The sequence below is a fragment of the Cajanus cajan genome, chromosome 11 (genome assembly GCF_000230855.2).
Source record: "Cajanus cajan strain Asha chromosome 11, NIPB_CcT2T_4, whole genome shotgun sequence".
NCBI lineage: Eukaryota > Viridiplantae > Streptophyta > Magnoliopsida > Fabales > Fabaceae > Cajanus > Cajanus cajan.
The window spans coordinates 29,831,986-29,855,524 of NC_138527.1; the positions used below are offsets into that span (position 1 = coordinate 29,831,986).

Here is a 23,539-nt window from a genome sequence, read left to right on the forward strand (position 1 = left end):
ACCGAGCACACCGCTCCCTCACAAAACAGTAGGGATCGGCCTACTCGGCTCATTCACGGAACTCCTCTAATACGATTACGACAGTTTAATTTAAGTAATGAACTGGATTAACCCCTAATTTTTTGGGACCCAGTTCCTAATCACGGCCCAATAAAGGAACATTATAAATAGACTCCCTTCGAGGTACGTAACTAACTTTTCAACTACCGCATTTAATACGCCGAACATTTACTTGAGCGTTGGAGTGTCTTTGCAGACACCCCCCTCATTTCAGACTATTCGGAGAAAGACGAGAAGACCTAGACCCCGGACCCAACCCGCTACAACAAGAATAATTGAAGTGTATATCCTAACACAGCAACAATTATAAATTGTTTTTTCTAAATGACTTTAGTATATAGAGTCTATAAACAAGTGCATTGGTGCAATCTTCTTAAGATTTTCAATAATACAATTTCTTTCTGTTTTTTACCTTCTCTTTCTCTCTAGATATCAAATATGATATCAAAGCTTGAAAAAACCATTCTATAAGTTTTATCTGTCTTGACGTTGATAAAGTCTAACTCACTTAAACTGTTTTATTTTAAGAAAAAAAAAAGTAATGAATAAAATAAATGCTAGAAGCAAAAGTATTATTATTTGGCTTGACAGTGGCTGTTACGAATGGGAACAGCCTCAATAAAACCGAAACGAACAATATTTGTCCCTTCATATTTTTCAACTGCCCCCACACAACACCATTCATCCGCAGCCAAAGTCGTGAACGACCATATTCTATTAAGACTCGAGAGTATTAATATTAACTTATTATTCCATAATAAAAACGTCACATCATAACATAACACAACATTATGTTTAAACAACAATTGCATTCATTAATACACTTTGCTTAGCAACCATTTTCCACGCTCTTTCCTCTCGCGTCCTTTACATGGGTACTTGGTCCCACTCCATTCCATATCTTACTTGCAATAAAAAATGCTATATATATATATATATATATATATATAATCTGTCCTGTGGATACCCTTCCGAACTCGCTTCGATCAGGATGGAAAAAATTTGTGTTTCTTAAATTTAAATTTTCTTTGATTAATAAAATCGAGGACGGAGACATGAACGAGAATATTAATACTTTCCCATCTCTGTTCTGCTTAATAATATAATTAAAAAATTATTTATATATATATAAAATAAAATTAAAAATATTTATATATAAAAATTTATATTATTTTACTTTTCTTTTATTTTTTTAATTTTATTCATATTTATTTTAAAAAAAAATAAAAACAAGGATAGAAAAGGCGAGAAAACCTAAACTCTATCATAAACAAGAATAAATACCCAAATTTTACTTTTAACAAATATAAAAAATAAGGACAGTGACAGTTTAAATTTGCGGGACAGGAACAGGAATTTAAATAAACACTTATATCGCATGTCATTTATGTTTTTTCTAAATAAATGTAATTTTAAATGTGGGAGGGTGTGCGTGTCATGCACGCTCCATGTTCACGAAGCGCCAAAAAGGAGAATCAGCACAAACGCGAAGGAAAACCAAAGAGGGTAAAAGTGGAAACCAAATATTTCAGTGGACACACGAGAAGAACAAAAGAGAACGTTGAACGCACTCTCAACCGTCGTCTTAGTTCATTGTGAAATCGATTACAGTAACACAATGAGCGAGCGAGTTCCTTCGTCGCGGACGATTCGACTCGGCCGAGTCCAGCCTCAAGCTCCTGGTCACCGCACCATCTTCTGCAACGATCGCCAAGCCAATCTTCCCGTTCGCTTCAAGGTTCGCTTTCGAGTTTCGACTCATGCTGTTTCCAGATTCTCCGATTCCGTTATCGTTGCTCCACCGTACCGTTTTGAGCTCTAGATATTTTATCCGCTGTTTCTTTTTTATTTTTTTTATTCTGTTTTGGATTTTAGTTTTAGGAACTCGAGTAACTTCGTTTTCACTCTTCAGTAGTTCGCGCTTCGTTGGAAATCGTGAAGCAATACGAATACTCTTTATTATAGATTCTTTACTTGTTGACGGAAGTATAATTACTAGAGATTCTTTACTTCGATTTCACTTTTCAGCAGTTCGCGCTTAAGGATACGTTTAATTTGAAATTGTGCGATCTCGTTGAGTGTGGAAACTAGAGCTACTTGAGTTTAAGATTCTAGCCGTGGAGCTATGTTATTAATGCTAATGAAAGGCCATTATGTATGTGAATTAGACAAGTTCATTTTGCACTGTTAAATCAACTTTTAGTATTTTTTTATAGTATATTTTCATATATAGTAATTTTGTTGACTTTTATTACATCTCATACTACCTAGCACGATTTATAGAAACTGAACACATTGTTTTTTTTTAGTTTTCATATTTTGCTGTTTCACTGAACTTGTCATTTGAAGGGATATAATTATAAACTAACACAGTGCATAGGAATTGCCTAAGGCATACTGTTTCGTTTAAATAAAGAGACGGAGATGGATATGGACGGATTCACTTTTGTTGTTACATTGCAAGTTGCAACAAGATGGAAAGGAAAAAAACCTACGATTGCTTGATTATGTCTTCCTTCTTTTCCTTTATGAGGTTGGAATTGGAGCCATAATTAAATAATGAATTAAAAATAAAATGTATGGAATTATTCAAAAGGTGGGCAGAGCTAGAATAAACATGTGAACACTGTATAACAAACAAGGTGTTTATTGTGGAGTGTGCATTCATATGTTTTATTGGAAATTTTAAACTCAGATTAATAGTAGCAAATTGGTACGTGAGATGTTAGGATCTTGTGAAAGAATAAAATGTGTACCCAATTGCTGATTAAATTCTCATTTTCCAAGAGAGTGTAATAAGATTTCTACCTTTTTGAACCTTTCATGCTATCTTGGATCAAAGAACATCATTAAAGTATTGTCGGAATCTGTTTTGATGGGTTAGACATTTGTAAAATAAAAAAAAAGTTCAGTTATAAATGGCCTTCTTATACTCGACTTTAACCAGGTGCCAGTTGAGCTGCAGTCAAGTGATTGTCATGTAGTCTTGTTTGCTGTTGACTAGTTATATCAAGTCAATTTTTTCTTTTATGTTTTTAATATAGTATGCACACCTTTGAATAACTTAATTAATATTCTGTTCTCAACTTCAAGGAATTGGATATTTCTGCTTCATATGTAATATTATATTGTATATTTCACATACCTTGATTTGAAAATTTTAGCAAGTTAATATTCATTATATCAGGGGAATTCAATATCGACTACAAAGTACAACTTCTTCACTTTTCTGCCAAAAGGATTGTTTGAACAGGTGAGTTACTTGTAAACTTTTTTATTCTTGAGAGTACGTGAGATGCATTTGATTTCCATTTTATCAAAACAATACAAGCTTTGTATGCAATTATAATATATGAATGTTGCACTGTTCGGAAGCTATATTCCTCACCAGATTTTCAAAGTACAAAATGTCTACTCTTGCAAATGGCACACCTTTTTTCTTTATGATGATTTCATATATTTTAGCCCTTTTGACAATTTTCATTATTATTATTTTAAAATTTTTAAACACATTAAATAGTTTGGTTGGTTCTAAGTAGATGTGTGCCTTAAGGATACCAACTTAGTGAAAGAGTATCATTTTTTGGGTTAAGTGATTGTTTTTGGCCTGTGGAAAATGCTGACTATATATGTTTTACCATCCCTTTATATAATTCGTTGCTCTTAAATTAGCATTCTTCCTTCAGTATTTGTTGCAAATTGCAAAATGATGTTGTAGTCAAGTAGAAATTTTAATTTATTTATGCACAAAGAAAATGGCTTCTGTGTCTTGTTTTGATATATGTTAAGTTCTGGCAATATGTACCGAAGTTAATTTATCACTTCTTTTTGTCTTAAAAATAAATTTATTGCTTATTGAAGGTTAATCATATCTGTATATGATGAGCCATGGAGCTTAGTCTGTTACCAACTTACCAATGCCTTTACTTAACTGAAGAAAAAAATTCTTGTTTATGCTACAGTTCAGGCGGGTTGCTAATCTCTACTTTCTTGCAATCTCAATTTTGTCAACCACACCAATCAGGTATGTACTGGTTAAGCTCGTAGCTGAAAGATTGTTGTGCTACTCACAAGCTTAGTTGTGAGAAAAGAGCACACTGACTGGAGGGTAACGGAAACACTTTAGACATTTTCCCCTTAAACTTGGGCTTTCTTGATCCCAGTACAGCTGGCATCAATGGCTTTATCATATACATACTTCATATTTGATTTGGTCTTTTTTTCTATTTTCTTTTTCAGTTTTATTACTACATGGCTGCTCAGTATTCTAGTTGGCAAATTATTAATTCAGCTACAGTTCTACAAAGCAAAATGATCTTTATGAAGCCTTCTTTCACGTCAAGTTGAACTTAACGACTTTTTTGCATTTTATTTATTCTGACTGTATCTTGCACATTGAGTTTATAATTATCTGTCCTTTATATCATTCATTTTGTTACTGCATTTTTTGTTATCTTGGACTTGCTTTATGCTTTGCAATTGTCTACTTGTTTTGATTTAATTGTTGTGAAGGTGTCAATGTGTACTTGATCTGCTTGTGCTGTTCATATGTATTTTTTCAGTAAATTTGTAATTTGTAACTTTACATGAGTCAGAATAAGTCTAATTATTGTATAAAAGTTGAATAAACCTAATTAGTAATTACATATTTTCTGATGTTGTAGCCCCCTCTCTCCAATAACTAATGTGATTCCTCTGTCTCTGGTGCTTCTCCTCTCTCTCATAAAGGAAGCTTTTGAGGACTGGGTGAGAATGCTATTTACTCTCCTTATACATTTACTCTCCAGTCTTCTGGGGCAAGGGGATTGAGCTGTCATCATCTTGTTTTTTTTTTCTCTTGAAATTCAAATTATGGATCTTATATTTTGATACATGATCATGCAAAAAAAGCATTTTAATATGCAGTTTAGTTGGAAGTTTGTCAAAGATTAAAGGTTATCCTTAACAGATGTAGAGAGATTGGACAGCTTTGCTGATTTTTTTATATTTATATTTCTTTGTTGTTTTATTTTCTCTTTTTCTTCACATAGTATCCCTGACATTCCATGTTGTTCCAGCTCTTAATGATTTTATTTTTTTTATGCATAAAAAATAATGTGGTTATGAACTCATTTCTTGAATATATATGAAGGCATCCTTAATTGTATATTGTTCACCTTGTTATATTTGTTTATGGCAGTTGTACTGTGCCTATTCTTATTATTTATTTATTGCTTAAATTGTGTAAAACAGAAGCGTTTTCAAAATGACATGTCTGTAAACAATAATACAATACATGTTTTGCAAGATCAAAAGTGGGTGTCTATACCCTGGAAAAAGTTGCAAGTTGGTGATGTTGTCAAGGTGAGTATGTTATATTTCAATATTTAATTTTGACAAATTTACATTTCGACCTGGTGCTTACATGGGTCTCTTTATGATGGAAATAGGTTGTATGATTTCAAATTTTATGTTGATTATCATGTATTTAGGCTGCAATCTTCCTTCACAGTCACATGTTCAAAATAATGCTATTTGTCCTTCTACATTTAATAAAGTTCTCATTACCTTAATACATTTAGGAGTAATTCCTTTGTATCATCTTTAACCTGTTGGTAGATAACAATGGTTTTTCCAGTTTTGTGTGATTAAATATGAATAAGAATGGTGTCCTATGTCTCATCTATCCTTTCTGTTCTTGCTTGAATGTGATTGCAGCAGTATCGATAGAGTCCATAGAGCAATGTGGTTGGAAATCTTGCTCATATACACTTATGCAATATTTTATTTGTATATCAAAGTGACTGTTTCTGAGTGAATAGAAGTTATTTTTTATGAAACATTTTTCCTTCTGAGCTGAAACATTCTTTCAGACTTATCTTTTTTATCGCTCTTAAGAAAACCAACTGGGGAAATCAACTTATTCTTCTCATGTTAAACAATTATTTTTTGCGAATCTGAGTTTTTAATTGTACTTGTTAGTTTGGTATGGTTTGTAGATGTGTGTAATCTGGGGACCTCTGAAATTTGTTTTCTTGAACTGCTTGTGATGGTTTCATTGTGGCTGTTTCAATTCATGATGCAGATACTTGCTGTAAGTGCAACTTTGTTCTTTGTTGCAGGTTGAGCAAGATGGATTCTTCCCTGCAGATCTGCTTTTCCTGGCTAGTACGAATGTAGATGGTGTCTGCTACATTGAGGTTCATTCATTCATTTCAATTTGAAAAAATGAGTGGTCTTGACATTCTTTAGCAGTTACTGCGGTTTATTAATTCAGATTTTTGGGTGGTAGACTGCTAATTTGGATGGTGAAACCAATTTGAAGATTAGGAAAGCATTGGAGAAGACTTGGGATTACCTGACTCCAGAGAAGGCATCTGAATTTAAAGGTTTAATTTTTTTTATTGATTGACCTATGATTCTTGAGTGCCATCAACCTTCTTTATATGTGTTGTGATCCTACAATTTACATTTAATTTGTTATTCAAGTTATAAGCAAATTCTCAACTCAGTTTTTTCCATGAAGCATTGGCTTTAAATATTATACTTAATAATACAAAACTGAGTAATATTGTAAATTACTGATTGATTGAGGGATGAGGTACATTTTTGCATAGACACAAGAAACAATGAAAAACAGAAAGAAATCACCTAAATCTAGGAGAGATGATACAAATTTCCAAAAATGCTGCAATCTTTCCTATAATATGGTTTTCACCTGAGTACAAAAAGAATCAATAACATGAATTACATAATGTATCAACTATAGTCAGCACATAATCAACACAGTTCCTCAAGCTTGTAATATAGATTGTGTGCATCCAGTTTGTCACACATGTATGAGATCCTAGGGCCTCATAGGGGCTTAGTGATGTTTTCCAATTAATAGATTGAGAATTTGAGAGAAAAGTTAAAGAGAAATTCTGAATTTTATTAAAAAAATGTATTGGTACAGAGCTCTGTTACAAGAGATGTATTTATACACAAGTTAACCTAACTACCTAACAGAACAAAAATTAACTAGCTAGCTTACATAGCAAGCTAGAGATTACAATAGTTGAGTCTAGGCTAGCTGTTGACCGCTGTCTCTTGACAGCTGAGGTGATGATGGAATAATACACTCATACACCCACTCACAAGCTCAGGGGTACAGGCAGCAGCAGTGGGGTCGAACACACTGAGCTTGGATGAAGATACGGAAACCAAGTAGGAAGGCTTGGTAAGATTTAAAGAGAGTCTGCCCATTGGTCTTGAGCATGAATGTGCAACACCAGTAACTGCTTGGCAAACACTTTTTCACAAACAAAATACAGATCAATCTCCATGTTCTTGGTGAGAGCATGAAAACTGGATTATGAGCCAGAGATACAGCACTTTGGTTATCACAAAAAACCATAGGAAGAGTGAGAAACACCTAATTCGTTCAACAGAGTTTGGACCCAAATGGATCTGCAGTGGCTTGTCACTTAAGAAAGACTGCAGTATTCAGCATTAGGGCTGGAGCAAGCAACAACTTTCTGCTTGCGAGATCACCAAGATATTAAATTTGGACCAAAATAAATAGCACCCCGCCTGCCCTCAAAGTGGAGCGACGATTATCAGGGTCAGCTGCTCAGTCAACATCACAAAAGGCCTCGAGGGTCAAGGGCTGATGCAAAGAGGCTAGAAGAAATTGCAAGCCACATTGTAAGGATTCTTTCAAATAGCAAAGGATATGCTTGACTACATTCATGTTAAAAATACTAGAGGGGTCGAGACACTTCGTACTTCTAACAATTATACATACAGGATATTAGATGATTGTGAGTGATTATTTAAAGAGGATGAGAAATTATCTTTTTTTAACACCCGAAGGATAAAATGGTCCGCTAAAAAGTGGAGACAAAAAATGGTTACATACCACGGTATCCGCTTTATAATAGGTGTAAATAAATTAACATTTATAAATAGAAACCATTGGTATATTAGTATTATTTAAAAATATTAACATTTATGTTTAACATATTATCATACAGTCAATTGTAGTTATGATGATTGTTGATTGTTAGCTAGTGATTGATATTTACATTAGCTACTGATTTGCTCCTAATTAGCTCCTTGATTGATCACCATCATCATCATACTATAAAAGGATCAGTGTTTAGCAAAGGGACTCAAGTTTCACTCGAATATTCTATTTCAGCCTGTTATCATAGCATACCATCATCAGGGAGCTAATCCTGTCACTATTCTGTTGCTAAGTTCCTAGTGTTCTAGAAATTTTCTCCCATGTTGTCTTCCCTGCCCATTAGCTGAGCATCCGTTCTGCCAAAATCCTAGTTTTTCTCCTTCTATTTATATATTGTCTTGTTTATTAATATTATTCTGGTTATCTTTTCCTACATTTTTAGAAACTCCTGAATTGTTATTGTCTGTGGAACTTCATATGGCTTTTAAAAATGGCCACCCTTTTATTTTCTTTAGCAAGATTATTTCGAAGTCTGTTGGTAACGATCATTATTTGATTGAGGGCTGTCAATTCTCAAGAATTTTTGCAATGATTTTTGGATACTCGCTTGCCCCACACCTAAATTATGAATGACCTGTAGTTTTTTTTAACTACTTGCAGGTGAAATTCAGTGCGAACAACCAAACAATTCATTGTATACCTTCACTGGAAATCTTTCAATTCAAAACCAAATACTTCCTGTCAGTCCAAACCAACTTCTGTTGCGAGTATGTTACGTTTTTCTCACTCATTGTTTGTTATGAGCTCTCTGTGATCTTCCATAAATAGTCATAGTTGTTACAATTGGTAGGATTTATGACTTTCATTTTCTTTGTTGCATTTCATTTTAACCATCATTTATTGCTTTTTTCATTGGCCAATATAGTTTTTCTACTCCTTGTTATGAAACCAAAGTCGTGTTGACATGTTGAAGTTTCATGCTATTTCAGGGATGCAGTCTCAGGAATACAGAGTATGTTGTTGGGGTTGTTATTTTTACAGGACATGAAACAAAGGTTTGTATAATGAAATGATGCTTAATTACATTGATACCTCTATCATTATTGTAGCCCCTCCTCTAGAATTTAGACAAAAGATAGTAAAAATATCGAACATGTAATTGCAGTGATGTATTGAAGCCTGAAATGTGTAACTTAGGACCATTTGCTATTGTTGTTCACTTGTATGGTGTTATCATAATTGTAATTAGCATTTCATGTTTCTAAATATGGTATAATACCGAATGTTTATGTTGTAACATGTGTAGTATTTTTTTTTGTATAGATTTAATTAGATTTATTTCTTCCTTATGATCAAAGCTGTATAAATAGCGATCCTTACAGAACTCTTGAAATCATCAATAAACCAAAAAAATAACTTTTCCTATTATTCAAAGTCCATGTTGGTCAGAGCTCCTATTCTTGGGGGGTTTTACTTTCATGCTCAAACCCTTGCTGCCTACATTGCTACATTTAACCCCTAGTTGCCTTCATTGTGGTCAACTTTGGAAGCCTTCATTGCTGCCATTGGAGCCCTATTTGATGCCTTAAATTATGCTACAAGTCACTGCTGTCTCTTGTGGCCTCTCGGACCAGTGACATCCTCATGCATTGGCAGCATTGCCACTGCCACCATTGTATTCATTGGCACCAATGTTATAAAAATCAAACTGGTCTAGATAGCAGTTTGATGGTTTAATGGTTAAACTAGATGCTCACTTATTAGATTGGTCTATATTAAAAAATAAAATAATAATATAATTAACATAATTTAAGATATTCCATAGGGGTGTTCATGGATCGGTTTTTTCAAAAAACCGATCCAAACCGAACCGAACCGTTTTATAAAAGTGGATCGGTTAACCGATCCATTTTATAAAGTGGATCGGTTTGGTTTTCTTAAAATATGGATCGGTTTTTTTTAAATTGGATCGGTTCGGTGCGGTGCAGTTATCCACTTTTTACTCATATATGGATCGGTTTTTTTAAAAAACCAAACCGAACCGAACCGATCCACTTTGTAAAAATGGATCGGATAACTGAACCGGTTTTATAAAGTGGTTCGGTTCGGATTTTTTTTCAAAATGGATCGGATTTTTCAATATGGATCGGATCGGTTATGGATCGGTTCGGATCAATTTGGATTTTTTGCACACCCCTAATATTCCATACATTAAGAATAAAATTATTGGCATACTAACTTCAAATTTAAAATCATAAGGCATAATAACACAATTTCATACTTCAAATTTAAAAACATTGTCTTTATAAAGTACTCAATATTCAAAGTAAGAATTAAATTAAAATGCATAATGATAAAGTTCATAAATATGAAGCTCATAATGACAAAATTCATAAACAATTAATTAAATTCAAGTCAATGACACAACTCTATAAATAAGTCCAAAAATTAAAATATAAATAGCATCAACATTCAAAATTTATGTCCAAGTTATCAACATTTCAAAATGCAACTTTTAAAAAAGTCTGAACACTTCTTAAAAAATTTTCTGAAAAGAAAAGGTTTTTTTTAAAAAAATTTGGAAACTGGACTGGTTTACAAGTTTTTCGTGGAAACCAGCTGGTTTGATCTGGTTCAACTGCATAACCGGTCTAATGAACAAACCATTCCAGTTTTTGGCACCGGTTCCCGGTCCAATCCAGTTTTTATAAGCACTAGTTGGCACATCCTCTTCATGTTGTAGGGTGTTGTTCCTTTTCATGACCATGAAAGCTGTTTCCTTTTCTAAAACATAATTGTTCATCTTGTAGGTGTTGTTATTGGGGAGGAAAAGAGTCCCAAGGTTAATTCTTAGCCTAATCTTGCACCCTTTGAATGCTAATGACCTTCTGCTCTGTATCTTGGATTTATTGAATTAGCCATTTGACAATTGTTCTAAGGCCACAACTAGGAAAAATCCTAGTTTCTTATCTTTTATTGTCTTTGGTACTCTGCGAGGATCTTTGGATTATTGATTCTGGTGCTACTGATCAGATGAAGTGTTGCAACATGTGTAAAATATGATTCATGTGCAATATTTATTTATTTTTGTACTAATTTAATTATATTTATTCCTTCATTGGGATTGCTTGGTTGAAGTTTTCTTATTTGTAGTAATTATGTTTGATTTGATGTCCATAATGCTAGCATAGCTTTTATGATCAAAGCTGTATAAATAGTGAACCTTGTTGTACTCTTTGAATCATCAGGAAATGATATTCACTTTTCCTCATATTCCAAGTCAATATCATTTTGGCTGAAGGGTGTGTGTGAAAAGAAAACAACTTAAAATTCTCTTCCTTCATGGTTGTTTTGATGTATGTGCATCGATTTGCTGGTTTATGGCAATGGTACCCAAAAATTGTGACCACCACCTGTGGATTATGTTTTAGTGTTCTTGTCATTTGGTGGTGTTGAGTGACTGCTGTCCCATTTGTATGATCTTTCCTTCAGGAATTTTTTATAGTTGGTTGGCCATATCTGATTTAGGAAGTTTTAATTCTTTATTAGGAAGTTATTTTTGAATTAATTTTGGATTAGGCAGTTGTTTCTTATGGTCTGACAATTATAGTTATATATAGATTATGTGACAGACTTGTTGAAGGCAATTAAGGGTATCAGATTGTTGTTTTTAGTGTTACGAAGGAGAAAACCCCTTGTCAGGGGGAAACCCTGTGTTTGTTGATGTTTGTACTCAAATATGGCCTAAAAACGAGATTATTTCTATTGTTTATTCATAATCTAGTGTGTTTATTCAACAGTTACATCCGTTTTCCTTCTGTGATTGTTCACGGATACTGCTTTACAGACATTTGGAATATATTGCAGGTGATGATGAATGCTATGAATGTTCCTTCCAAAAGAAGTACACTGGAGAGGAAGCTTGACAAGCTCATACTTGCTCTATTTGTGACTCTCTTTATGATGTGTTTCATTGGAGCTGTTGGCAGGTGAGTGAGTAAAAACAATTAGTTTGCCTGGCATGGTTCCTTCTCTATTACTGAAGAATTTTGTGGTATCTTGTCTGAGCAAACTACTGGGAAGGGGATTGGGCTAGATTTATTTACAATCTGCATTATATTTTTTGTTGTTATTAATGTTCTTGGATTTGTGTATGTAACAGTGCTATCTTTGTAAACAAGAAGTATTTCTATTTACATCTTGAATCATCAGAGGAGGGCTCAGAACAGTTCAACCCAAGAAACAGATTTATTGTACTATATATTTCTCTATCAAGATGAATAGTCATTTCTTTTCTTTCTTTTCCTCTAGACTTGTTATTGTATATAATGTTTCTGCTTACCATGTTTTTTAGGTTTTCCTTCTCACTATGTTTACCCTAATCACTTTGTATTCCACAATCATCCCCATTTCACTTTATGTATCAGTAGAGGTTTGTGTCTCAGCCATTCATATACTCTAGAAATGCCATTGTCTTGATAAAGGGGAAATTTAATTTATGGTTTTTGTACCAGATGATTAAATTTATTCAGTCCACTCAGTTTATCAACAAGGACTTGCACATGTACCATTATGAGACTAATACCCCAGCGTTGGCCAGAACTTCAAATCTGAATGAAGAACTTGGGCAGGTAAGATGCTGCCAATTTTGTTTTCTAGACAGAGAAACAATTGAGACAGCTCAGTTGGTAGAGATGTGGGACATGCAATGCAAGGATTCTGTGGGGGTTCAAATCCCTGCAATGCACATTATACCTTTTTCCATTCCCTTCCCCTCCTGTGAGGCCTACTATGAGCATCCCTTAGGGAACCTTCTCATAAACCAATAGCAAATAGTTGTTTTATATAATAAACAGTCACATCTCTGCAAATTGAAGCACAACTTGCCCATAACTAGTTAACTTTCTCAAAGATTTATCTTTTTGAAATAACAAAGAAATGCCCCCTAAATATGCCTGATATTGATACCCTATTACCCTTTCAAAACCTACTTAACAAAACTACAAAAGCAATCTAAAATCTTGATTAGTGAGAAAATAAATATTTCACCCTGTTAGCCTTTATGCTCATGATTGCAGTAGCTTTTAAATAAAGAATCTTTTCCACTTTTTTCCTACTCTTCCTGTTTGGAATAGTTATGCTTTTGTCTTTCTGTTTTTTCCTCTCCTTTTCCTCCACTTTCCATTTCAATTTGCATATTTTTTAAATATAAATAAAGCTAATATTTAGTGCATGTTTGGTTGAACTTAATTTGGAGAAGTAATTGTCATTTATCTTGGCTTTTTTGAGAGATTTTGAAAAGAAAAAGAAGATTATTTTCCAGAATTAATCGTTTACCACCAAGTAAGTAGTGTTCTATTAAAGATTTTGCAAAAATAGTATATTTCTGGAACATGCTTTTGAAATCTCTATCAGTTTACAAGTGCCTGTGTGTATTATCTTTTGTCTCATTGCTGAGTAGCATTATGCAGTTTTACTCACTGATTTGAATAGGTGGAATACATCTTCTCAGACAAAACTGGCACTCTGACAAGAAACTTAATGGAGTTCTTTAAGTGTTCAATTGGAGGAGAAGTTTATGGAAAGGGATTGACTGAAATTGAGAAGGGAATAACAGAGCGTAGTGGCTTAAAGTTTGAGGTAATACAGATTTCATTGAATGGAAGTAGTGAGCACTGAGCAGGTGATTATTGAAAAAAATATTCCTTTCTCTTCAGGAAAATATATCACTCAATGCATTGCGAGAGAGGGGCTTTAATTTTGATGATGCTAGGCTTATGAGAGGAGCTTGGAGGAATGAGCCGAATCCTGATAGCTGCAAGGTATATAATTTTTCTTGAATAATTGGCAACAGTCTCTTTGGGATTTCAATCTAGCTTGTTTTTTATGTTTCATAAATTTGATTCTTACTGAGTAAAAAATATCTTTATCTTAGATATCTATCATCTATGTACTCGATGGTTTTTTGGCTATATCCTTTCTTTCCCCTTATTATGTCATAAAACGTGCTTGGTTCATATGTATGGTGCTTGGTTCGTATGTATCTTAAAACTAGCTAGATTCTAAACTCTCACTACGTGTTTGAGTTCAATGCAAGACTTGTATGATTGGTCTGCATGCTTAGAAATCTGCATGTTCTTAGAATTTTGTGTCTGGATGTAGGCATTTGAGATTTTAATAACTTCATATTATATTCTTGATGCCAGCATTTATGTGGTTCTGTTTCTTATTGGTGTGTAATGTCTTTGTGAATGTTTTCGTAAAGCACTGTATGTTCTCTCTGACTTTTCTACATGGAAATTTCTTTGGGTCTTCGCTAAGGGCATTGGTTGAACATTAAATACACTCTATTAAGTGCTCCCAATTACTTCAAAGAACAATTGTTAAATGATTTTTTTGTGTTTTCACTATAATAGTAAATGTTTTTGCTTTCATTAATTACTTTTTAGTTTTTACTTTTATTTTAGGTGCTGGTATTCTCCAATTTCTTATCATATGATTTACGCTGAAAAAAAAAAAAAACTCGTATGCTAGTTTATTATAGGATGCTAGATTGTTACTTGTACAGAAATTTTATGGGTGTCAATAATCAGGTATTCTATTCATTTGTAAAGTCTAATTACACTTTACAAGTTAACATAGCCTAGATCAGTTGGCCATCCAGAATTCTATAAATTATTTAGTTACTGGAAAAAGTTTATTCATGTTGTTTAACACGTGTTTCTCTTTTGCTAAAGCCTGCTTTTTTAGATGAGCACTTTAGCTGTTTTCTTCAATACTTATACTGTGAATTCAATAGATCCAATATTGGCACTTCAGACTAGGAACAGAAAAATATGAGAGAATATTTCTGAAATGTTTATGTAAGAAGCACTTAGGCAAAAGGATTTATACATACATGATTACAAATTTAATAAACACAGAATGCAATGTACAAGATACAAATAATTAAGATAATAATTCTAACTCTATTTCCCAAGTTACTATGTATCTAAGCTACTTGGTAGAGTGAAGCAATTATGATTATTTAGTTTCCCACTTTGTTCTATGATTTAGTTTATTATATAACAAAGTAAAGTTCGTTTAATTTTCTATATAGGAATTCTTCAGATGTCTTGCTATATGCCATACTGTGCTTCCTGAGGGCGAAGAGACCCCTGAGAAGATCAAATATCAAGCTGCATCACCTGATGAGGCTGCTTTGGTTATTGCTGCGAAGAACTTTGGTTTTTTCTTTTTCAGGTTTAGACTTCTTGATTATGTTCTAATTTTCTTCACAACTGTCGTGTCACTTTGTCTTACTGCTGCACACAATCATATCAGACTTTTATGGGTAATCCCATCTTCAATGCAACTAGTGATGTTTCATTTTTAGTTTCCACCTTTTAATTGATGGTGTAAGAGAAATGATATTAAATTTTCTTTCTCTAATTTGTCTTGACTGCTGTGCCATGAATAATTGGTTTGCATGCTTCCTGATTATCCCTTTGATATGTTACCACAAGTGTACGATATTGTTAAGTGTGGATAAATTAGGAATGCTTGGATTTAGAATCCATCTTCCCAGGTGCAGCTGTGCAGAAATGTCAGCAAGTTTAATTATTTTTACAATCAAATTATTCATCATTCAAGACTGATAGGGGACCCTTAGTTAAGAGGGTCTATGTTAGGAGACAAAGGGGGGACAGTTAGTTATTATATTAACTAACTGGTAGTTGTTCTGTTAGGGACAGTTACTTTGTATAAATAGGAGATAATTATAGAAATAGGGGTAGAAAAAGAAAGTGGAATAATCTTGGGAGAGATAGACACTCTCGGAATTGCCTTGTATCACTTTTTTTTGTTCTTCTAGCTAATGTTGACCAGCAAGGGCTCAATACTGAAATAATACATCATTCTTTCTTTTCTTTCTGAATCTTCTTCTATCACTAGTCAAATCTATCAAAGGCATTTGAATGAAATGAGCTGTGATACTCAGTTAAGTGATTGGTTTTCTTAATTAGAAATCAATTTCTTGTGCTACCAGTTTGTTAAAAGAGCTAATAGGTTGAGTTAATTGTAGTTTGAGTTGATCCTAATCAACATTATTCGTTGCCAGACGCACTCCTACAATGATATATATTCGTGAATCTCATGTTGAGAAGATGGGTAAAATTCAAGATGTATCATATGAGATTTTGAATGTGCTTGAGTTTAACAGGTAACCTTGTATCCCCCTTTCCGATACTTAGTTTCAAGGTCATGGACAACACTTGTAATATTTGTTCCTTAACAGTACAAGGAAGCGCCAGTCTGTTGTGTGTCGTTATCCAGATGGGAGGCTTGTATTGTACTGCAAGGTAATAATTTCACGAATCTACACAAAATTGATATCGCATCACTTTGACCAAGAAGATAATATTTTCCAAGGAACTTGCTTTTTGCAGGGTGCTGATAATGTAATATATGAGAGGTTAGCTGATGGCTATAATGATATAAAAAAAGTGACTAGGGAACACTTGGAGCAATTTGGGTCTGCTGGTCTCCGGACATTATGCCTGGCCTACAAAGAATTACATCCTGATGTTTATGAAAGCTGGAATGGGAAGTTCGTCCAAGCCAAATCTTCTCTACATGATCGTGAAAAAAAGTTAGATGAGGTACATTATATTCTATATTGGTATCTTTTAAGTGAATATTTACATAGCTAGTTTGCATTGCTTGTCCAATATTTTTCCTAATATAATTTGTTATATTGGGAGAGTTTTTTCTTTTTTCTCCCTCTATATTTCAATTTTTCATAAAAATAGAGAAATACATAGGAGAGAAAACATGGCAACAGGTTTGCCATTGAAGCTCCTTAATTTCAGAAACAGATCTAAATTAAGGAAACTAATCAAGCTATAAAAGATTTTAGGAAACAGCCTTTCTAATATTTTTGTTAAAAGTTGACCCAAGAAAATAAGTTAGTACTTATGAATCTGATCCTTACATTTTAGGGATTGATTCATAATCCAAAAGAAGGCAATTCGGAAAGGAAGCATCAGTGTTCAAATGCTTGTTGTGTCAGCTCAAGGTTATCAATAAGGTTATACGGCGGATGGCGGCAAGGACCTTTAAGTGCCATATTGCCATGGCGGTCTATGGCGGACATCATGGCAGACAAAAAAAAATAAAATATATATATATATATATATAATATGATGCAAAAGTAGAAAAATAACAAACACAGTCACATATTAAAACCAACCATATAACAATCTAAAATTCATGGCATTTATAATCTATTGATAGTCATCATAGAGAAACATAAACCCCTAACCAACAAAAATAGCTATCAAAACAAAGCAACAATGTTAAAAAATAGCAAAACACAATTGTCATTCCTAAAACTATTTTGTTTAATCCTAAAACAAAGCAACAATCCTCTGCCTCCCCTCACATTGTCGGATTGTCGGATGCGGTGGCAGTTGTGATGGCAAAACTCAAAGGAGGAGGAAGAAAATCTTGTCGGAGGTCACGGTGGGTGGCGTGCAGAGGTGACGGCAGAGGTGGTGGTGGCTCGCGGGGAGGCTAGGGTGGCGTGCGCGGAGGCAGCTGCGGTGGTGGCGGAGGTTATGGTGGCGCGACAGTGATGCAAGCGGAGGAGAAGAGACTTCTTAGTTCTTACGTGATGGTGGCGGCTGCGTCGGAGGCTGCAACGGTGGCAGCTGCGTCGGAGGCGACAGCGGCGGTTGAGTCGTCGGCGTCGGTGGCGGTTGCGTCGTCGGCGATGGTGGCAGATGCGGCGTGGGAGTCGGAGCAGTTGCGGGGGGGGGGGGAGGTTTGCACGAAAGGGACTGTAAGTGATTTAGGGTTTCTAATGCCCTATTTCATCTGTTGGGTGCCCAACCCGGAAAACAAACCCGGGTCCAAACCAGAAAATAAAAAAAAGGGCCCAAAACAAAAAAAAAGGGCCAAAACGAAAAACAAAAAAAAAAATGGCCCAAAAATGGCGCCATGTCCGCCACGGACCGCCACGCCAAACCCGCCGTAACGGCCGCCATCTCCAAAATGGCGGAACCCCGCCATTTTCACCCTAAACCGCCATAAAGGATTGCGGCCGCCGCCGCTACGCCGTTATGGCCCCGTTATGGCGCCGCCATAACCGTTTTTTGATAACACTGTGTCAGCTACTAGTGTTGGCTGGTTAAAGTTGCTAATACGACTTCTGAATTTTGTAGTGGCTTCTTGATATTACATCTTAATGTATTAAGAAGGATAAATTGAAGTCTGGTACCAAATGTTCTGCTCTTATAAAGGACTGTTTAATGTTTATTATTACTTGCATTTTAGAGAAATTTTTGAACTGGATTGGATGGGTTAATAAATTTTGAACCGTGGAAGAAATTTCCTCTCTAATTTGACTGGTAATACTAAATAGGGGATACAATACAATTACAAATATGAAAAAACATAGAGTTCCATAGGTGCTTGTTTTGATGAAAACATTACGTGTATTAGTTATCTCATCCTCCTTTTTAAGCTTCACAGCTGAGATACAAAAGTAATTCGCATTTTTTTTATTTATTTATTAGAAAGCATTACAGGAACCTGACAAACTTCATCTAAGTTTTGTCTTTAAAATTAGTGGGATTTTGCATAGCTGATATGACAATTCTTTAGGCTTTGCATTTAATTTTTTTGTGAAAGATATTTTAACTTTTAACCTTAAATAAACCACGAATAAAAGGTTAAACCTTCTAACTGGGTCTAGCGATTAGAAAGAAACAAGTATGGTGGTTTACTGATCTTTGCAACCAAACCAAGCCTTGCTGGAATGATGCAGTCTAAAGATTAGAAAGAAATGGCTGTGCTGTTTCAGCTGGTTTAAACAGCATGACAATTCAAAATCATGCCCATCAGCATCATTCTGAAACTTGGATCCATGCGTACATTAAACATATTTCTATCAATTGGGCATGAGTTAGCCATGTGCTTTTGTCAAGGAAGTTCTTCAGCACTTTTTCCACTTTAACGAGTCTTGTAATTTCTGTTCGATTCCCTAAAATTTACATAAGAATACAATCATAACAATTAGAAACCTTAAGAATTACATCAGAAAAACATGTAAGTAAAAAAGATGCAGCTTATCCTGTTTTTAACATCCATACTTGTATCAGTTTTCTAACTGATAGAAGTTTATTAATCTCATTGTTAACTGGATAGCATGCCACATCCAGAGGGTGGAACATGAGATAAAGATCCAAAATAAACCAACTGTGCAGTTCTTGTTAGTTTCAGCTATCTACTTCGCTTTGCAATTTCATTCTAATGGTTTCCTTTCTTGAACTGCATATCGAAAGAAACTATACATGATCTTGTGATTTTTGTCAATAATCCAGTCAAAAGATATGCACTAAATAATAAACTATTGGTGCAGAAATGTCAGTTTATTACAATTGAATTTCACTAAATATGAAATATTGTATTCTTACACTGATACCTTTGGAAATAATGTAGGTGGCAGAACTTATAGAAAATGATCTTGTTTTGATTGGTAGCACTGCCATAGAAGATAAGCTTCAAGAGGGAGTACCAGCCTGCATAGAGACTCTTCAAAGAGCCGGCATTAAAATTTGGGTGCTTACAGGGGACAAGGTTGAAACAGCAGTTAATATTGCCTATGGTGAGTCTACTTTGAGAGGAGCCAGTTTTTCTGCATGTTGATAACTTCATGCCTGAAAAAATTTAGTCATTGCTCATTTTATATTTCTGTTTCCTACCCTCTTCCTGCAGCATGCAATTTAATAAACAATGAGATGAAGCAATTTATTATCAGTTCAGAAACTGACGTGATTAGAGAAGTTGAAGACAGGGTAAGCTCAATTTTTAGTTTCTATGTTTTGCTAATGTAATTTTCCTTATATTTCTGAGTGTTATAATTCTTTGGTCATGTAATTTGTTCAGGGGGACCAAGTAGAAATTGCACGATTTATTAAAGAAGAAGTGAAGAAAGAACTGAAGAAATGCCTCGAAGAAGCACAGAGCTATTTTATCTCTCTATCTGGACCAAAATTAGCACTTGTAATTGATGGAAAATGTCTCATGTATGCATTGGATCCTAGTTTGAGAGTCATGCTACTGAATTTGAGCATGAACTGCCATGCTGTTGTTTGCTGCCGAGTCTCTCCTTTACAGAAAGCACAGGTAAAACCAAGGCACAAAGGAAATAACATTATTTCTGCCAACCTTTTTATTCTTGTTGATACTGTAAGAGGTTGTATGCTAAAAAAGCTAATTTTGAATCAATTTTTGGCCTATTTAGGAGTGCTTGAGTTTCTTGCCTGGTGAATGATGTTGGGGTTGTTTGGCTTATAACTATGCTTGCAGGTCACAAGTTTGGTTAAAAAGGGGGCACAGAAAATAACACTTAGCATTGGTGATGGAGCCAATGATGTTAGCATGATTCAAGCTGCTCATGTTGGTATTGGCATAAGTGGGTTGGAAGGGATGCAAGCTGTGATGGCTAGTGATTTTGCCATTGCACAGTTTCGTTATCTTGCGGATCTACTTCTGGTTCATGGTCGGTGGTCATATCTTCGAATATGCAAGGTGTCATGTTTTTGCAAACTATACAATTGTTTCTGTAGTTTTTTGTTTTTGGAGGTATCCTTAAAAATTGGTTATTACAGGTTGTGACATACTTCTTTTACAAGAACCTCACATTCACTCTTACTCAGTTTTGGTTTACCTTTCAAACTGGGTTTTCTGGCCAAAGATTCTATGATGATTGGTTTCAGTCATTATATAATGTTATCTTCACTGCACTTCCTGTCATCATCGTTGGACTATTTGATAAGGTATCACATTCTCTCCAATCATATGGGATTGCATTTGTTTTTTTAGGGGTGGTGGGTGGAGTTTTGTTTTTTTTGTTTTTTTTTCTACAGAGCCCTTACCATTTGCTTGCACTGATTTTCTTTTTGGTACACTAGTTACGATAGTTGTTGACTTGTATTTTAGATGATTATGTTTTTTTGATTATTTCTTTGTATCTTTGCAAGGATGTCAGTGCATATCTATCCAAGAAGTATCCTGAATTATACAGGGAGGGAATAAGAAATGTCTTTTTCAAATGGAGAGTTGTGGCTATATGGGCCTTTTTTTCGGTCTACCAGTCACTTATATTCTTCTATTTTGTGAGTTCTTCAAGTTTAAGTGCTAAAAATTCAGCAGGAAAGATATTTGGACTCTGGGATGTCAGTACAATGGCCTTCACATGTGTTGTAGTAACCGTTAACTTGCGACTTCTTATGATTTGTAATTCAATCACAAGATGGCACTATCTTAGTGTTGGTGGAAGTATAATAGCATGGTTTATTTTTGTCTTTATATATTCTGGGATCAGCACTCCTTATGATCGACAGGTGAAATTCTCTCCATCACAAAATATACTTTGGTACTTCGTACCCTTAGAAAAACTTTTAACTTATGTTCAATTATATTTACCTCCAGGAGAATCTGTATTTCGTCATATATGTCCTGATGAGTACATTATATTTCTACCTCACATTAGTTCTCGTTCCTATTGTGGCACTTTTTGGTGACTTTGTATACCAAGGGTAAGGTTTAAATTTGAAGAACTCATGATTCTGTCTATGCTTGTTATTGATGGAGATATCATTATGCTGCTGGGCTGCATGAATCTAGTTACAGAACAATAGACCAAGATACGCAAAGCTAAATCACTTTTGCATGGAAAATTTTCATTCACAGTTATATGAAGCCTTCTATTAAAATATCTAAGTGAGTCATGTTTTGGTAGTCAACCTGTTAGGACCCAACCTGGTGAGGTTGGGAGGTTAGGACTTGGAAACTTAATTTATGAACAAACGGAAGTTGAGTTTGGTGGTGGGTTAGTTAGTTAGTTAGTAAACTACAGGCTGTCAGTTGGGCAGTTAAATAGGGTACACACTATAATTGAAGTTCATTCTGGACTAATCAATTACCAAACTCAACTTCCGTTTGTTCATACATTTAAAGTTTCCAAGTCCTAACCTCCCAACCTCACCAAGTTGGGAGGTTAAGGAAGGAGGAACCCTTGGGGTAGTCTCTCTCTATTCTTCAATTCTTTCTTTGATTTTCAGATCTCTCTGGGTTTTTGTTTTCCCTATTCTTCCCGTCTTTTTCAATTCTCTTTTCTGATTTTCATCTCCAGGACCCCGATACAACCTATCAAAAAAGCTAAAAGGTCTTGGTTTCAAGTTTCAACTTTCGAGAACCAATCAGTTCTTAACTCTGGATGTTTAAAATCATTCCTAGATTATGATCTCTCACAGAAATCAGTATTTCACTTTGGCACCATAATCAATTTATTTTATGGATGTGACCCACACATGACAACTAATTGAAAATCTTGTGTCAAAAGGAGTCTCTGTTTCTGTTCCTATTACAGGGCTTTTGCCTTTATTCAGTTTATTACTTCTTCTGGTTACAGGGTTCAGAGATGGTTCTTCCCCTACGACTATCAAGTTATTCAAGAAATGCATAATGAGATTGATGACACCAGCAGGACACAACTTCTAGAGATAGGAAACCAGCTTACTCCAGCTGAGGCTAGGAGCCATGCCATATCTCAACTCCCACGTGAGATATCAAAGCACACCGGGTTTGCTTTTGATTCACCTGGTTATGAGTCATTTTTTGCTGCACAGCTTGGTGTATATGCTCCACAAAAGGCATGGGATGTTGCAAGGCGAGCTAGCATGAGATCCCGGCCAAAGAATGGACAGAAAAAGTAATTTTGTACAAACCAAAGATAAAGTAATGTGGAGTAGGATGATTGTACATTTACTTAAGCTTTGGTTTTTCTTTTGAGAGCCAGCCCTAGGAGATTTGTAAAATTAGCATGTGGCATATTAACTATTGGTATTTGGTAGTTTTCATTTAGGTATATCTTGTCATTCTTCCCTCTTTGTCAATTGTTTCTTTTTAGGGAAGTGCGCAGGTTTTCCAGGATTGTTGCAGATGTATATTCCACAATTTTTAGTGGTTAGCCAGTTTTCTTAAATTTAGTTGCAATTAATACTTTATTCATCTTTAATTTGTATTAGATTTAGGCCTTATTTAGATAATTTTCTCCATAAACATTTGTAGAAAAAGTAGCTCATGCTTAATACAATTTGTAAAAGCTCATTCATTTAACTTCTCTAAAATTAGTTTTAATTTATACATTAAGTTAATTTTAACTTGCAGAAAAATATTTTATTTTACTTTTTTTCTCTATAAGCAGAGAAGTTTATCTAAACAAGGCTTTATTATTTTTGTTCTGGATAATATGCAGACTATCAGAATCAGATTGAAGTCAATCCACGAAGAGTTGAATGTTCAGAAAACTTTTCATTTTGTAGTGGTCACACAACAATATCGTGCCTGGTGCAGTGATGGGAAGTTTGTTAAATAGCTAATAAGCCAGGGCGTGTCATCGCTGGATAGTTAAAAGCATTCTTTAACGATGTAATTGGTTGATGACATGATAATTCTTGCCAAGACGTTCCAAAATTATTTTTTGTCCAACAAAGGGAAACTAGA

General features: G+C 34.6%; 1 protein-coding gene across 3 annotated transcripts; it reads left to right on the forward strand.

Annotated features, from left to right (window-relative positions):
- Positions 1-1,577: 1,577 nt before the first annotated feature.
- ALA3 (aminophospholipid ATPase 3) lies at positions 1,578-23,040 on the forward strand. 3 transcript variants are annotated; one of them, XM_083066627.1, is made up of 27 exons: positions 1,580-1,798; positions 3,248-3,313; positions 4,023-4,084; positions 4,725-4,806; positions 5,293-5,403; positions 6,162-6,239; positions 6,332-6,428; positions 8,648-8,754; positions 8,977-9,042; positions 11,855-11,976; positions 12,150-12,240; positions 12,342-12,419; positions 12,502-12,618; positions 13,481-13,627; positions 13,705-13,809; positions 15,087-15,229; positions 16,086-16,187; positions 16,263-16,326; positions 16,414-16,626; positions 19,469-19,634; positions 19,745-19,824; positions 19,916-20,155; positions 20,339-20,560; positions 20,641-20,808; positions 21,013-21,375; positions 21,464-21,570; positions 22,446-23,040. In XM_083066627.1, the coding sequence occupies exons 1-27, from the start codon at positions 1,679-1,681 to the stop codon at positions 22,747-22,749; spliced, it is 3,621 nt and encodes a 1,206-aa protein (XP_082922753.1). In that variant the 5' UTR covers positions 1,580-1,678; the 3' UTR covers positions 22,750-23,040. The 3 variants fall into 3 exon arrangements, with proteins under 3 accessions (XP_082922755.1, XP_082922753.1, XP_082922754.1); XM_083066629.1 differs by lacking the exon at positions 21,464-21,570 and having other exon boundaries at positions 1,578-1,798; positions 22,446-22,646; XM_083066628.1 differs by lacking the exon at positions 1,580-1,798 and having other exon boundaries at positions 4,028-4,084.
- The last annotated feature ends 499 nt before the right edge of the window (positions 23,041-23,539 follow it).